This window comes from Thunnus albacares, chromosome 2, assembly GCF_914725855.1.
Source record: "Thunnus albacares chromosome 2, fThuAlb1.1, whole genome shotgun sequence".
Taxonomy (NCBI): domain Eukaryota; kingdom Metazoa; phylum Chordata; class Actinopteri; order Scombriformes; family Scombridae; genus Thunnus; species Thunnus albacares.
This window is the reverse complement of record NC_058107.1, coordinates 37,153,597-37,170,810: the sequence shown is the minus strand read 5'-3', so window position 1 is coordinate 37,170,810 and position 17,214 is coordinate 37,153,597. Positions and strand designations below refer to the sequence as shown.

Genomic DNA, 17,214 nt, shown 5'->3' with positions numbered 1-17,214 from the left:
ATAATTTACAAAATTCCCATTATGTGTCAGAATGTTTTTCTGAGTTTACCGGCGGTTTCATCAGCATCCAAAATGTTTTCCATTTGTGTTGGATTTGGTTGGTCATCAGGTAAAGCAGTTGCTGCATTCTTACATACATCACAGCTCAGATGTACTCCATTGTTCTCTTTGAATATTTGTCCCAATCGTGTTAACAGCTCTGGAAGTTCAAGGTTCTTCTGCTTTAAATATCTGTATCTGCACATTCTGATCATTTCTTTTAAGGGTGGATGGTTCATGTAGTTTTCCATGAAACCTGAACTCTCCTCTCTGTGTGGTGATATCAGTATCAGTGAATAATCAAATGATCGATCACTGAAAAGTTCAAGGATTGTTTGTAGCCTCTTTTTGTTATCCTCAGTGAAGTCTTCAGGATGTAGAACCAACAGGAACACATGAGGTCCAGGATCAGAGAGACTCACACAGTTTTCTACATGTTGTCTTAGTTTGTCTTCAGAGATGTTTGGAGGCAGCAGATCTGGGGTGTTGATGAGAACTATTTCTTTCTCCTTCAACTGTCCTCTGACTCTCAGACAGCAGTCTGGTGCTTCCTCAGTGTTGAACTCAGTCTTTCCCAGTATGAAGTTCCCCACTGAACTCCTCTCAGACCAGCTGTTCCCTAGCACAACGACCCTCAGCTCAGACACTGTAATGAAAATAAATTCAGTTATTTGAACAGGAACTTTACATTACGTCCACTTGTTTGTCTCATACTGTACTTCTACTGTCACTGCTGTCAATGTCAGCCAGTAAAAAATATGCTTTCGGTTGTACAAGTGAAATGGGAGCCATTATGTGGCCTGTATGTCTGAGGTTAAATTATTATTTTAAATTTCTTAAGGAATCAACATGAAATGTTTTCTAATAATGCCAGAGGGATAAACAGAGCAGAGCAAAGGAGATGATGAAAATGTTGATAGGCTCGTAAGAGTCACCTTCAATTATTCTCATGCAAGTAAAGCCAAGTTCCCTTTGTAGTAATATTGTAAATACAACATTATTCATCAAAAAAACTGGTCTCTATCAAGTAAAATAATGTGTTTATAGAATTAGTGCAATAGAGCAATTTAAAGAGTATTTCTACACCCTTGGAAGGCTCACCCATTAAACAATATAAATATAAATCTGAATAAACAAGAATAATTCAGACTCAGTTCAGTTTGACTCACTGTCAGGAGGCATGATTTCATAACTGCTGCTACGCTTCAGAGGTTGAGCTTCATCAGTAACTGTAAGGATATAGAAATACACATTCATTCATCCTTCAAGCCAAGAAGAGCGAATGCCTTCCTTCAGTATAATGTTGTCAGAAAAAAACTTGCTAACTAACAGTCAAATGGATGTTATTCTGATGAGACAGACTTTTTCAGTATTTTGGGCCCATTCTTTTTTGATGTAATGTCATTTTGATTGGTTCTTTTATTGTGGGTATAAATGTGTAGTAACCAGATTAGACATGTGACAGACCTTGGCATTTGGTCCAGCACCCAACTGAACACTGACATTTGTATTCTACCTATCGAATTGGGTGTTACATTAGTAAACAGTTTTATGCAAAGGTTTGGCCACACCTTGATAAATAACATAATTTGGTGATTTTCAATTGAAAGATGTAAACACAGTCTCTCTATGATATGGAAAAAAACACAATATTTTTAGCAAACATGTATAATGCATGTTACTTTTCATGTCATAAATTGAACAAAAAATAAAAAATAAAGACGTCATTGTGACATGTGAAAAAGTTTGGGCACCGTACATAGTCAATACTTAGTAACATCCCCTCTGGCAGATATCAGCTTGCAAACGCCTTTTGTAGCCAGATGAAAGTCTTCCAATTCTCTTACTTGGGATTTTCTCCCATTCATCCTGCAAAAGGCTTCTAGTTCTGCAATATTCTTGGGCAGTCTTGCGTGCACAGCTCTTTTAAGATCTACCCACAGATTTTCAGTTGTGTTTAAGTCAGGGGACTGAGGGCCATTCCAAAACCTTCATCTTGTGTCTCTTGAGATAGTCCATGCTGGATTTTGAGGTATGTTTAGGATCATTATCCTGTTGTAGAAGCCATCCTCCTTTCAGCTTCAGCTTTTTTACAGACAGTGGGATGTTTGCTTCCAGACTTTGCTGATATTTAGTGGAATCCATTCTTCCCTCCACACACGCAATGTTTCCTGCTGCAACTCAACCCTAAAGCATGATAGATCCACCCCCATGCTTAACAGTTGGCAAGGTGTTCTTTTCATGAAATGCTGCTACTTGTTTTCTCTAAACATTCCTTTGCTGATTGTGTCCAAAGAGTTTTAATTTAACTTCATCAGTCCATAGCACTTGTTTCCAAAACACATCAGGCATCTGTAGATGTTCCGTTGTATTTATCTGATACAGGTAAGGTTTCCTTCTATTGACTCTTTGGCAGCACCATCACTCCTAAGTCTGATAAATCTTCCTGCAGGTTTTTGCAGTCAAATGGGGTTTTAATTCGCCTTTCTGACCAGCATATTAGCAGGTCTCTCCGAGAGTTTTCTTGATCTTGCAGATCTCATCTTGACCTCAACAGCTGCCCTAAACTGCCATCTCTTAATTACATTTCACACTGTGGAAACTGCAAGCTGATAAGGCTTTGCTAACTTCGCGTAGCCTTAACATGCATTGTGGGCATCAATAACTTCCATTTTCAGCATCTTACACAGCTGCTTAGAGGAACTCATGGTTACTGAGTGTTCACACAAGGTCTGAAGAGTCAGAGTATTTGTAAAGCTTTGAAATTGGCACTAGCTGACATTTCCTGATGACAACTGTTGATATGCATCAGGCCTAATGAGCTGACTAAGGTCTGAAACCTTGTACAAAGAACTGCCGACTTCAGAACTCTTTGGGTGCCCAAACATTTGTACATGTCACAAAAGTCAGGTCAAGTTAATAACTTTATTTCCATTATGTAAGCACAACGAAATTGCAATTGTGTCAACCTCAAATGGTGCATTTGTATTTAAGACTTTACACATATTTACTTCACACATTTTTAAAAAGAATAAATAAGACAGAAATATAAAAATTTCAGTGATAAAGAGTGCAGAATTTGAGCAATATCAGTACAAAATATAAGCAATATAAAATATAAAATGCAATTAATGATAAAATACAACAAAAATACAACTAACAGCAACAGCATCAGCAGCAAAAATACGGCAAAGGTGTGGTGTACAGATATGAGGTGATGGTGTGTTGGGGGTGTTCAAGGATATGTGTATATCACATGATCGGTGGCTTAAAGTGACATGTAAGAAAATAAGTACTGCATGTGTCCAAAGTTGGCAGCATATGAGTCTTAGTCTCAGACTGGGGAGATGTCTGAGTTTAATAGTGCCACAGCTTTTGGTAAGAAGTTGTTTTTCTGTCTATTTGTGCATGTACGAACTGATCTGTGGCCTCTGCCTGATGGGAAGAGCTTCAACAGATGGTGTCCAGGGTGTGTGATGTCTTTTATGATGTTCTTAGCCCTCCTCACACAGTGAATGCTGTGAAGATGTTCTAGTGATGGCAGCTCAGCTCCAATTCCAATTTCAACGATGTATTTATTTATTTTTATTTTATGACATAAAAAGTAACTGCATTAATATTTGCTTAAAGTATTGTGTTTTATGTTCCAGATCCTAGAGAGACTGTATTTACATCTTTACAATTAAAAATAATCACCACATAGGTTATTTATAACCAAAACCAGGTGCAAAGTTAATGATAATTCTCTGTGGCTTCACAACTTTAAGTGACCCCTTTCACATTACACACAGTCATTTGATTGATTCTGGACAGATATGACTATCATTGTGTACAATAAGGAATTTCAGTGCTATTATTATATTTGGGACTTGATAACCCCCGAAACACACACACACATACACACACACCAAAAAAAGCCCTGGACGATCTTAGCTTAGCCCCACATCTTTTCATTTCCTAAAAACGTCTCTGCTCTTACGTCTAACTCTACTTGTATTTTTCATTCAGATAGTCTTGGTATTGTACACTCCACAATCTCTATGCACCGGGTATTTGTGGGACCAGCTTGCACATGACAGAAAAAAATAAAATCTTGCAACACCACAGATGGGCATATAGGCTGCCCCAGCCACCCGGAGACGGGGGTGATGCGGCAGCTCTAGCATCCATAGTTATGAAATTTACAGAGCAGAAATTTGATGATTCTGAGCCGTGATCTCAAGTCATGCGAAGCGTCTTTTTTCTATGATTTCTGAGTGGATTTGCTGATGCTTAAGGCAGGGACACACATGACAACTGCTGAACTGATTCTGAATCTGATTTGGACGTGGCGACTGATGGGAGCGACTTGGACTTGGAGCAGGTCAGTTCCAGTCTGGGTCAGCTGGTGTTAACAAAATCATTTAGATTCTAATCTCAAGTTTTCATAAAGAGTATTTTTGGCATGTTTGATATTTGCGACTGACATCTTGTGTGTCATCCAGGGTAGATTTACCAGTAAATTAACAAAAGAAGAAGAAAGGTTTGTGGTGTGAAAGAAATGGAGGAAAAGCTAATTGAGTTGTAAAGAGAACAAATTACTTAAATCAAAAAGCTACACAGCCGACCAGAACCTGAAGTTAGCTTTGTTTTACAAACTTCACTCACCTCCAGTCACAGTCCACATTACCCACATCTCTCCATCCAAGATCTCACACAAACACTGAGCTTTTTTAAAAAAAAATTTTTTTTGCCTTTTCTGCACAAATTGCATATAAATTGTATGACAACTATGATATAGGCAGCACAAGCGATTGGCTGCCTCCATGTTTGTTTTGGTACAAGAACACATGATAACTGGCATCTTTCTTGTGGTATTTCAGCCCGGTCACCATAATAAAACATTGGCAGTTTACGTTTCTGCAAACCACAGAAATGTTGAATATCTATGTTTCAACACATGTAATATGTAGCATATTAACATTTCAACAAAACGTATCATCTCAACATTTCTAAAGGGACGTAGTTTTCATGTGATCTATATGAGCTGACTTTCCTATTAGGAGGAGGAGTCAGTGGATGGTTGGTAAGTTTTAGCAAGTTGGAAGTCAGCAGAGAGCACGGTTCGAGACCACCTTGAAACCAATGCCAGCTTCCCGTTTCAACTGACCAAAGCTGGTGTTTTTAGCAAGACGTCAGCTGTTTTTATTTTATTTTTTATTTTTATTTTAACCCAAACCATGATCTTTCCCTAACCCTAACCAAATGGTCTTTGTGCCTAAACCTAACCAGACCTTAACCACAGCGTTGTCACACCATAAAACATCATTATTTAACGGGTAGAAATGTTAATATGCTACGTTTGTAGAAATGTTGATATGATACGTATTACATGTATTAAAACGTATATATTCAACATTTCAGTGGTTTGCAGAAATGTTCAATGCCAACATTTTGTTCTGGTGACTGGGTTGGGTGTTTAAGGGTTGGTCAGCCTCCAGAACTCAAGTCGTACTGAGCAGTGGTTCAGTGTGTTGTCTGTGTGATTACTCAGTCATTAGATTTATGCTCCTTCCTGACAGTCAGAGATAAAAAATCAGTTCCAGCTGGTGGAAACAATCTTAAACAATCTTTCTACTTTTTGTAGGTTTCAGTCAGTGTGCAGGTTGGTCCCAAGCTTTAGCCTCAGTAAATTGCAGATGAACAGCCATCTTTGTAAAGTGTAGGTTTAGGTGATTTTTACAGTGTGTATAATGTCTGCTCTATCATTGATTCATGATTTTGACACAAATTGGCTTCCTGCTGGTGCAAAGTGTTGACAGGTTTTTTGGAGAGTTTTTCTTCATCCAAACTGAGGGTCTAAAGATAGAGGATGTCATATGTTGTACAGATTGTGAAGCCTCTTGATGCAAATTTATGATTTGTGTTTTTGGGCTAAATAACAAAAATGGACTTGACTACTTCATAAAGTTCCTGGCAAATTTGATGGTTTAACTATTTGAATATCTCTTACTTTATTCATGATATATAAGATTGTGTTGAAGAATTCTCATTCAGTTTGACTTACAGTCAGGACGCTCAAGTTTAGGGCTGCTCCTGTTGCACTTCTGGACATTTAAATCATCATCATCATCTGTAAAAAAACAAAACAGAAAAACCCAGATAAATCATCAAACACCTATATATCTAAAATTCCTTTACACTGATAAGTAATGTACTGTACACACACACAGCTAAACAGTAAACAGTGATGGTTGAGGTCCGGACAAAGTTTGAGTTTCCAGGTTCAGGCTATGTTGTTGCGTAAACCTTTAGGCTTAGTTCAGGTTCCAGTTTGGTTATTTTCAAAAGTTAATTATCAGTAAATGTCTCTCTTCCTCTCTCTGACTGTGCCAATCACCTCAGTCCATGAGTGTCATGTGTTGCAACAGATATAAAATGATCAGAAGGAGAGAGACAACACTGTAGTTGACGTGTTTTTGTGTTAGACTGAACTAAGTGTCAGTAATGAATGTAATAAAGCAAAAATACAGCTTCAGGTCTCAGGTTTGGCTTGGATGTTAAATTTGGCAAGTCAGATGATGAGATGATTAATGGGAGAGGAAAGAAGAAAAAACAAAGTTCTGATACACAAATCTGTTTTCAGTTTTTGGACTTTTTCTCTAATCTTTGATTTTTGCTGAAATATTGGATCATTTGAACATTTATTGAAATGAAAGCATGTGAGAAGTTTAGAGGGAAGAATCACTATTTGGTGGAGCTGTTAACAACTCATAGACATGTGAAATGTGACCCCGACTACACACTGCTTTTTGTAAGACGTCAAAAGCCAAAAAGGTTGGAAACCACTGGTTTCATCTTTAACAATGTGTTGTATTTTAAAAGCTTGTTCTATTATCCATTGTGTCAAATCTTCATCTGAAAAGTAACTAAAGCTGTCAAATAAATGTAGTGGAGTAGAAAGTACAATATTTCCCTCTGAAATGTAGAAAGTAGCATCACATGGAAATACTCAAGTAAAGTACACGTACCTAACTTATACAGTACTTGAGTAAATGTACTTAGTTACTTTCCACCTCTGGGACTAATTAAGTCTGACTGAACTCACCAGATGCTGCAGTCGCCATAATCTACTCTGCTGGAAACATCAGAGACTGATTCAGCTGGAGGGGAGAGAAGAAGAAATAAAGCTCATTAAAGTGTTGAGGTGACATGAAGACGTGTGTCTGAGGACAAACATGTGGATACTTACTGGTGTCAGAGTTTGTGCTCTGTGTTCTCTTTGAGGAGTTCTGCTGAAGAAACGTAACAACATCACAATCATCTTGAGACGAGAATAAAAACATCAAGATACAGTTTGGGAAAGATGAGGTCATAATTAAACAAACCAGTGATTAAAAACTGTGATGTTTGACAGTTTGAAGGATTTTATTTTCTTGCTCTTTAAAATCTAAAAACATGTTCTGAGTCAAAGCAGCTGAGAGACAGAAATGTTCTTTTTTTATCTTATTTACAGGCAAATATTCAATAAATGAAAATCTCTAAGATTAAAATGACCAAATATTGAATATTTTATTGACATAAAGACCAATTCTTTAACCACTCAATATTTTACTGTGTGTGTATATATATGTCTTTGTGAGGACATTTTGTTGGTCACTATTTCAAAGGACAAAGACCAAAAGTTTAAAAGGGTTAAAACTCAGTTTTAGAGTTAAGATTAGAGTTGGTTTTCTAGGTTTGGACATTCAGTTGTTCTGGTTAAAGTTGGTTAGAGATTAGGGAATAAATGATGTCAATGAGTGTCCTGACAACTGTAGGAAGACAAACCTGTGTGTGTGTGTGTGTGTGTGTGTGTGTGTGTGTGTGTATGTGTGTGTGTGTGTGTGTGTGTGTGTGTGTGCGTCCTAAAATAAAGGATTTAGTATAAAACATGTTTTAACTGATAAATCTGAACTCGGGAAAGACTTTAGTTTCCTCCAAAAGTGATCAATCTAAATGTCCGTAAATGTAACTTTAATGACAGATTTATAACTTCCTGATTCTGTTTTAGACTCTGAAATCTGAAATTAATAACCGTTAACATTAATGCACATCGATCTGACTAAAAAGATCATTTGACTTTGTAATTTAAGAAAAAACGGGAAATGTTCCGTTTTTTCTTTTTCTTTTTTTCTCGAGCTCGTCAGTTTAAAGTTAGTGAACAGAAAACTTTGCAGCTCAGTTAGTGATTAACTGTGATAAATTAATACAACAGTAAAACGATCTGAACAGAAACTCACCTGATGATGTTGAATTTTCACTGATGTCAGTTTGTGTCTTTTCTGCTTTTCTTTGAGTTTCGTCGGTGAAATTCTTGCTGCGACATCAGTTCAGACCAAAGTGAAAATCAGAAAGACTCTTCATATTTCACAACATGTTCAGACTCGTTTCTAGATAAGAAAAAAATTCAAACAATAGTTGAAGTACATCTGAAGGACTCATTTATTGACGGGGGAAATACTTTGATGAAAAGAAAGAAACGTGTTCATTTTATTCTGATTTGAGCTTTTTTTCCCAGGATTTTTAATTTTGATATATGATTTTTTCATATTTCTACTGAAATACATGAAAACGAGAGTGTATTATTTACTTCTTATTTTCATTTTTAAACATTTAGATTTCTTTGATGATTTGCTGTTTAAGTGATATTCATATGTTTTGTTTAAATATAATATTTGTTGAATATGTGTAAGTTTCGGTGATGAATGTTGGTTACGACGTTCTTCATCGTTCTTCTTCACATCCAGAATAATAAATGACAGAACTCTGTTAATCCTGAAGGTAAATAAAGTGTTACTGAAACAGAAATATAACTATAATACACTATTTCAATCAATCAATCAATCAATTTTTATTTATATAACGCCAAATCACAACAACAGTCACCTCGAGGCACTTTTCACATAGAGCAGGTCAAGACCGTACTCTTTAATTTACAGAGACTCAAAACACTTTATTCATCTTTCTGCAAGAATGAACAAACACACCAAAGATCAAATACAGACAAGTTGATCTGAGATTAATATGAATTATGTCTTAAATTGATATATACAGTTATAAAACATCTGTTTTTATTTGACACGTAACAAAAAGCAAAGCGTTCATCGTCTATAATGACATTTTTCATCATTTTGATTCATCTGTTGAGCAGTTTAAATGATATTCATGCTTATTTAATATTTGATGTGATATTTGTGATTTCAATGATATTACAAACATCATGTTCTTCCTCATTCACAAGAAAACAAAGATCATTTTAATCACCATGCAGAGCTTTCAGCTGCTGAACTTCTTCACAAAGCTGATATATATATATATATATATATATATATATATATATATATATATATATATATATGTAGTAATTTATGTTGTTTAAGTATGTTGTTTAAGTAATCACACAAATATTTAGAGAAAAGAAGAAAAAAACACAAAAATGCAATAATTCCTAAAGATTTTCTACAGATGTAAAAGGTTCAGGCTGAAACTGCAGATCATTGTGTCTACCCTTTTAAAATACTTAAAATATTTGGTTTAAAAAAGTAAATAAAAAAACATCACAGCATCTCTACCACACTGATGTCAATGTTTCACTCTGATTTTACAAAACTTTACAGCAAACTGAAACAAAGAAGATCCTGAATGTTACAGATTAAACATTATTATCAGTGATTCAGACCAGCAGCTGTTTGAAACTAAATATTCTACAGTCAGTGAGATGTTTAGATATTAAAAGCCTGATGTATCACAGACGTGACTACAGTTCATCTCTTAGACGATACTACAAAGAATATATCAGTAGAACCAGAATTATTTCATGATATTAATCACTGGATTTGCAAAAGAGAAAGTTTATTACATATAACATTACATATTACATATAATTTAGTAAATCAAGTGAGAATCAGGTACTTTTAGTCTTCTTAATGTTCCCTCTTTGTGTTTAATCAGACAGTGTTTCCCTGCTGAGCAGCAGTGGAAGAACACAAAGAAGGAATTTTTTACAGTATAACAGGTGTTGTGTTGTATCTGTGGAAGATCCTCACTTGATTTGTTTAACTCAGATTGAAGCTGAAGCTTCATTTTAACTTGAAAATGCATTTTTACACAAAACAAGGACTGTGGATTTTGGCCCCCATATCTAGTTTAGGGGCCCTAGAGAGGAATTTGGCCCAGAAGGATTACAGCGACTAACAACTCTTTCAACACACATGTGGGCATGTGAGGATCACATTTAAAGACTTCTTCTTAGATCTGAATCTATCATTTTAAGTTTAACTTCATAAAAGTGTAATAATCTCCTCTAATGTTAGTTTCATTTGTAAGTTGTGTTTTTATTTCAGGCTGGTGATGCAAATCAGCTATAATATACTGCAGGATTTAGGTTCATCTTTCACAAGTTCCTCTATCAAGTCACTAATTTGTTCTTCATGTATTTTTTGCAGATTTTCCTTTTCACCTTCATTTTTTACCTTTTCCATTTCCTTTTCTTGTTTTTCCACTAAGTCGCTGAGTCTTTTCAGATATTTGCTCTTTTTGCACACTCTTTTCACTAAGTCACTGATTTCTCTTAGATGTTTTTCCCTGCTCTGTTTTTCATTGTTGGCTTTTAGTGCCTGTAACAGGTCATACTGCTGATCTTTGTCTTCCAGTTGTTTCTCATGTTCTTGCTTCTGAGCTGCAAATTCCTTGATGTGTTTCTCTTTGAATTCATTGAACTCTTCAGCTTTCTCTCTGGCTTCATCTTCATACTTCTTCTTCATATTTTCATTCTTCTTCTTATATTTCTCCTCTAATTCTTTTCTCTCTTTTTCCTCTTGTTCTCTTCTGATTTGATCTTCTTCTTTTCTTTTCTTGTCATATTCTTCTCTTTCCTGCTTGTAATCTTTTTGGAGCTTTTCAAATCTTCTCTGTTCTTCCTGTCGTCTCTCTTCATCTTCTTGATTTCGTTTCTCCCACATTTCTTTTTGTTTCTTCTCCCAGGCCTCTCGTTCTTCTCTCATCTCTTCTCTGTTCTGCATCAGCTCTTTATTAATGTTTTGTTTTTCCTCTGATTCTAACTTGATCTTTTCCTCCAAAGCTGTACGTTTTTGTTCCCACTCCTGTCTTTGAATTTCTTCCTGGTTTTTCCTCTTCTTGTCTTCTTCTTCTCTCTTTTCCTGTTCTTTCTTTCTCTCTTCACGTTCTTTCTGAATCTTTTCCTCCTTCTCCTGAAGTTGTTTCTCTCTCAGTTTTCCCTCCTGTTCAATTTCTGTTCTCTGTTTTTCTATTCGTCTTTTCATTGCCTCCATTTCTTCTTCATGTTTTCTTTCAAGTTCTTCTCTCTCTCTCTTCATCTCTTCTTCCTTCTCCTTCAGGATCTTCTCGACTTCCTTCTTTATTGCTGCCTCGGCCTCTTGCAGCATCTCATTGGTGTAGCAGCTGCCGCCATTTTTCTTCACCATGGAGTCAATCTTGTTTATCAGTTCACTGACTTGTGTGCGGTTTCCTTCATCACAGTTATTAAACACATGGTATCTTCCTCCACAGTCATCAATCAGCTTCTTAAAGGAATCATCACATTTCTCTTTAATGTAATCTTCAATGGACTTCTTCTCGCGCTGCAGTGAATCTCCTCCAGTTAAAAGAATGATGGTGAACTTTTCTGAATTCTTCCCAAAACCTTCCTTGATGAGTTTTAATGTCTCCTTCTCTTCTTGTGTGAATCTGCCAATCTGTACCACCAACAGGAAGACATGTGGTCCTGGAGCCAGAAGACTGATGCATTTCACCGTCTCCTCATTAACCTCTTCATGGGACAATGTGGAGTCAAACAGACCAGGAGTGTCGACCACAACGACAGGACGACCGTCTACTTCACTCTTTGCTTTCTGACAAAGTTTGGTGACTGATATTTGACTTGCTTCAGCTTTAAACTCTTTTCTTCCCAGAATGGTGTTTGCTGAAGAGCTCTTTCCACAGCCAGTCTTCCCCAGCAGCACAATCCTGAGACTCTCTGAGCTCTGACTCTCATCATCACCTAGAAAACAGGAAGACTTGGAGTTAAGTAACCTTTAATACTGACAGTAGTAAATGTAAAGAGCAGAATACAATTTATGCCTGGAAAGCCATTAAAAGCTGAATTATATCAAATTAGCACTTACCAATGATGCTCTTTGTCTTCAGTTCAGTTTGTAGTCTGGTGATGTTTTTCTCTTGTTGTATGACTTTATCCATCTGAGCATGTGCAAACATATCTGATGTATAGCAACATGGTTCATTTTCAGATTGTCTCATCTTCTCCACAGTATCCAACATCTCAGAGATCTGCTGCTTGTTCTTGATATTGAGAACAAAATGTCTTCCTCCAAAGCTCTGAATGAGCTCCTCAGTGTCTCTGTTCTTTCTTACAAAGTCAACAACAGCTGGAGCTGTAGGATCTGACTCCACAGTGAACAGAATCATGGTGAAGTCATTGACTGGAGAGCTGAATGTGTTCTGGATGGTCTTTATCTCTCCCTTGTCTTCATCAGTGAGGGGATCCACAGGTAGGACCAGGATGAAGGCATGGACGCCCTCAGGATCACAGAGGGAGATACACCTGAATGATTCCTCCATCACTGCCTCCTGAGGTTTTCCATACAAGGCAGGCAGCTCCACCAGGGAAACCCAACGTCCACACACCTCTCCCTGATGTTTAACACACTCTGGTGAGTTGGAGACTGAATGAAGCTCTGTCTGACCTAAAATGGCCTTGACTGCTGAAGTCTTCCCTGCTCCTCTCCTCCCACACAGAACCAGGTTTAAAACTGGTTTGATGGTCTCTTCAGTGAAGGTGAGGAAGGTTCCTTTGTTTCGATGAACAATGTTCTCAATCTTCTTCATTAACTGTCTGTAGTCATCTTCAAACATGTTGTAGTGTCTTCCTCCACAGTCTTTAATCAGCTGATTCACAGTGAAACTTGTTTCATTCTCCTTGTGTGTGATGATGACCATGGAGTGTTTAAAAGCATCTTGACCAAACAAACTCAGGATGAACTCCAGTCTTTGTTTGTCCTTTTCATTGAACTCAGAAAGCTTCACTAACAGCAGCAGAACATTTGGTCCTGGGAAGCAAAGATTCAAGCACCTCATCACTTCTTCTCTCAGTTTCTGTTCAGACTGACTGAAGATTTCTGGAGTTTTTATCACAGTCAGTGATTTTCCTCTCCACTCTCCACAGGTGGCAACACAGAGGGGATTTTTTTGGCTATGAAAGCCTTCTTTCCCAGTGATGAAGTTACCAAGTTTTGTCTTTTTGTCCTCACTTTTCCCCACCAGCACAATCCTCAGTGTAGAGACTGTAAAACAACAAGGAGATAAAACACATTATCACAGTTCAGAGTTGGTGACAACAGGTGAGTCAAACACAGCAGCTACTCAACCATGATGACAAAACAGCCTTACAGACAAATCTGAGATCTTGATCTGGACAAAGGAAGTAAACAAGTCACATCACTGTGGTTTTAAGTCACTTGAAAACACACGTATATCACTGTAACGTATTTCTTGTGCCAAGAAATCTGTCCAGGAGATCCTGTAGAACTAGTTATTTGTTGTAAATACAGTCATCAATTATAGATGCGCGTATATATATGAAAACAGGTCTGTATACTGTATGTTCATATGTGTTTATTGATGTATGCGTATGCATGTGTGTGCATGTATGGATATATATATGCATATAATGTGACTTAAAGCTGTTTTTATGCAATATACAGAAACCTACTTGATATAAAGTCATATGCTGCTCTATCTAGTGCATGACAATATTTCAGTGACTGCACAGTTAAAAGTCGTGTATTCTGGTTTAAATTGTATGTAAATGTAACAACAGATCATTGCTAACGTGTTAATGAGTTTTTCCCTGGTTTTGGTCGGCATAAATGGCTGTTACTTTTGTTAAACCTGTTGGAGATTTTCCCTCATTTGCATATTTTCTGACTCGCTGCTGGGGATTGAGGGAGAGCTGCCACGGTGTGTCTGTGTACCGACTGCTCCGTGCTGCTCTTATAGAATAAACGTGCAGATCCTGATTCCTGGTGTGACTGGCATCCTTCGCCTGTGGGCAACCATTCTACAACCGCTACACTGAGGAGGATCCATGTTACCCTGCCCTGATAATACCCCCCACCCCCCCCCAAAAAAACTCAAACCCAACAAGTTTCATTCAGAGCTGGTAGGAGCAGGACTTCTGTCTGGAATATTCTGTCACTTAGGATGCAATTTTTCGTAGCCATTTCTTGTGCTACCTGGCTGTGCTCCTTTTTTATCCAGATGTGAACTGTGTAGTTTCTGTTATTCTGTTTATAATTATTTAGTCAGTTTTTTTTAGTTTTCCAAGTTGACTTATTTTGGCATCTGCCTTCCTTCTGTCTACCATCAAAGTGTTGAACATTATTATGAATATTTAACTTAAAGAAAAAACATGCAATTGTTATTGTTACTGTGTGATATTTGGGCATATGATACTTGAAATTGACTTTCAAAAGCTACACATTCATGCCTAGCTTTGTTTATTCATGTATTTACTGTAAACTCATAGCCCCACCAGTAAATAATACAGCCCATAAAATTTTTGGCCCTCAAAGCATCTTGATGGGGTTCGAGATGGAGACATGTAGCCTCCAACATCACAGTCTTGGAAATATTTATCTATCTATATATACACCAATGAATGAGGGTATTTCTCAGCCAATGTTTCTGTATAACATTGGCCTGGTTTCATGATGGTGTGGTGATGTTATGAGCAATGCTGGTAATAAAGACACTCAAAAGGTGCTAATTATAAATAATGAGCTGCATGGGTTGTACTTCTACCAGCCAGACACTGATGTCATGAATCCCATCACAGTTAACAGTTAACAGAACATTATCTGTAAAATACCACTGATATCCATCAGCTTCCAGACAAACTAATATGAACCTATAACTCCTGACAGAAATCTGAGAGGAAACATGTTTAAAAAGGAAATGTCCATAAATAAAATACCATCAAGTATTTAGTTTCTTAAGTGGCTTATTTAACCAGTTTAATCTCTCATACAAAGTAACAACTAGCCTAAAAGTGAAATATGTTATTAATTATGCTTATTGTATTTTTTGTGTCATGAAAGCAGCAGGAGATGCATTATATCATTTAGGACTGCAAGCAAACAGAACATTTCTAACAACACAGCTGCTTTATGCAGTGATCAGTCAGCTGTCAGGAGGAGTGAAAGTAAACTATGATTGAACTGTTTAAAACTCTCTTTTGTTCAATTCAAACAACTTCTGTCACCTTTTGTGTTTAAAACTGAGTACAACACTAAGAATGTCTTCAAGGAGAGACTGTGTGAAAGTGTTCACTATTATCCACATGTATAATTCATCACATGGAGACTACAAAGACACAAAAGACAGAGTTGTTGGAGATCAGGGAGGCAGTGTGATGCAACCATGAGGAGGCTCCGTACTGTCCTGCCAGTTTGACCTCTCACTCAGAAAATATTGATTGTTTATATCTTTGTTTCTATAAATGAAAGATGAAACAATAAAAGCAGTAGAAAAGGAGGGATGCTGCTTGGTTGAACAGACAGTTACCAAAATAAAGTGATAAAAGCTGTAGAATGTTCAGCTTGTTGAATGTTGTTCTTAGCAAGCTAACCATGCTAGTTCCCACAGTTTATGTTTACAACAAGTAAACATGTAGTAACAAGCTAACATTACACGGCGGTTGAGTTTTACAAAGTCAGCAAACAGATGAACGGTGCATTTTAGGAACTTCCCCAGCTGGAGGACAAGACACAGCTGTTGCACCAACACAAGGAGAGTTTGGATTCAAACAGATAGTTACAGATAGAATACATCATCTTTTACCACCTTTGAACGGCAGATCAAATTTTGAAGGAAATGTTACAATAATAACATATTATAAGGGCTGAATTTAATTTACTTACACTGGTTGACTGTACGTTCAGGTAATGATGGAGTTTGTGATGTATGAGGTCTGAACCCTGTGAAAAGACAAAACCATCAATTACAGTTCATCAACTTCATCTTATAGATGTCTAACTGCACATGATAATAATTAGTAAGTTTACTCACAGTTGAAGACATTTTTTGCTGGATTCACAAGAAGTTTCAGCCCTGTAACAAAATAAATGTAAACCAAAATAACTCTTAAATTATTGTTCAAACTTAATCAAAGGTCGTTTATATTCAATTATATATATATATATATTTAGTTATTCAATACTCCATGTTGTTAATTTATCACTTACGACTGGTATTGTCCTCAAAACTTAAACTGCTCTAACCAGAGTACTAAATGATCTTCTTCTTGCTGTGGATTCAGACTCCACCTCTGTTTTCCTATTATGGGATTCAAGGTTGATGAAAACACTCAAATTACTAAATTAGAAACCTGCTTGGCTGCTGTGAAAAACTGGATGTCACTAAATTTCAGATTTTAAATTCTGATAAACTGAGATGCTGGTCGTTGGCCCTGCTAGACACAGACACCTGTTTGATCATGTGACAGTGACTCTCAACAACTATGTGATTTCACAAAGTGTGGCAGTCAGAATCTTGGTGTTACGTTTGATCCCAGCCTCTCTTTTGATGAGCACATCAAAGAAATCACCAAGACTGCCCTCTTCCATTAACATAACATAACTAATATTCAGTCTTTCCTGTCTGTGGCTGATGCAGAGACTCTAATACACACATTTGTTTCATCCAGACTTGATAACTGTAATGTTCAGTTTTCAGTCCTGCCACGTGCAGGTCTGCCACTAAAAGTCTTCAGGTGGTTCAAAATGCTGCAGCAAGAATCTTAACTAAAGCAAGAAAATTTTACCACATTACACCAATTCTAGCCTTCCTTCGTTAGCTTCCTATCCATGTTAGATCAGACTTTAAGGTGCTTCTCATGACTAATAAATCTTATATTCCATCTCAAGCTCTCTACACTAAAATACAGAGCTCCTGTGTGTCCCCATTGTTAAAAAGAAGTCAGCAGGGCCTTTTCCTATCAGGCCTAATTTCTCTGGAATAATCTCCCTGCTGACATCAAACAGTCTGACTCTGTTGAGTCCTTTGAATCCAACTTAAAGTTGAAGTTGTAATATCAAGGTTTTGGGAAGTTTTTTTTTA

General features: G+C 36.9%; 2 protein-coding genes across 2 annotated transcripts; both read right to left on the bottom strand.

Moving 5' to 3' along the window:
• Window positions 1-26: 26 nt before the first annotated feature.
• On the bottom strand, window positions 27-7,471 carry LOC122970061 (GTPase IMAP family member 2-like). Its single transcript, XM_044336173.1, has 4 exons — window positions 7,271-7,471; window positions 7,127-7,181; window positions 6,086-6,148; window positions 27-685 (listed from the first exon to the last, which is right to left on the bottom strand). Exons 2-4 carry the CDS (start codon window positions 7,143-7,145, stop codon window positions 27-29), a joined length of 741 nt encoding a protein of 246 aa, XP_044192108.1. The 5' UTR covers window positions 7,146-7,181; window positions 7,271-7,471.
• A 2,936-nt stretch (window positions 7,472-10,407) lies between these two features.
• On the bottom strand, window positions 10,408-16,320 carry LOC122970055 (GTPase IMAP family member 8-like). The gene is made up of 5 exons (XM_044336161.1): window positions 16,316-16,320; window positions 16,165-16,238; window positions 16,017-16,073; window positions 12,204-13,379; window positions 10,408-12,079 (listed from the first exon to the last, which is right to left on the bottom strand). Exons 1-5 carry the CDS (start codon window positions 16,318-16,320, stop codon window positions 10,422-10,424), a joined length of 2,970 nt encoding a protein of 989 aa, XP_044192096.1. The 3' UTR covers window positions 10,408-10,421.
• Window positions 16,321-17,214: the final 894 nt, after the last annotated feature.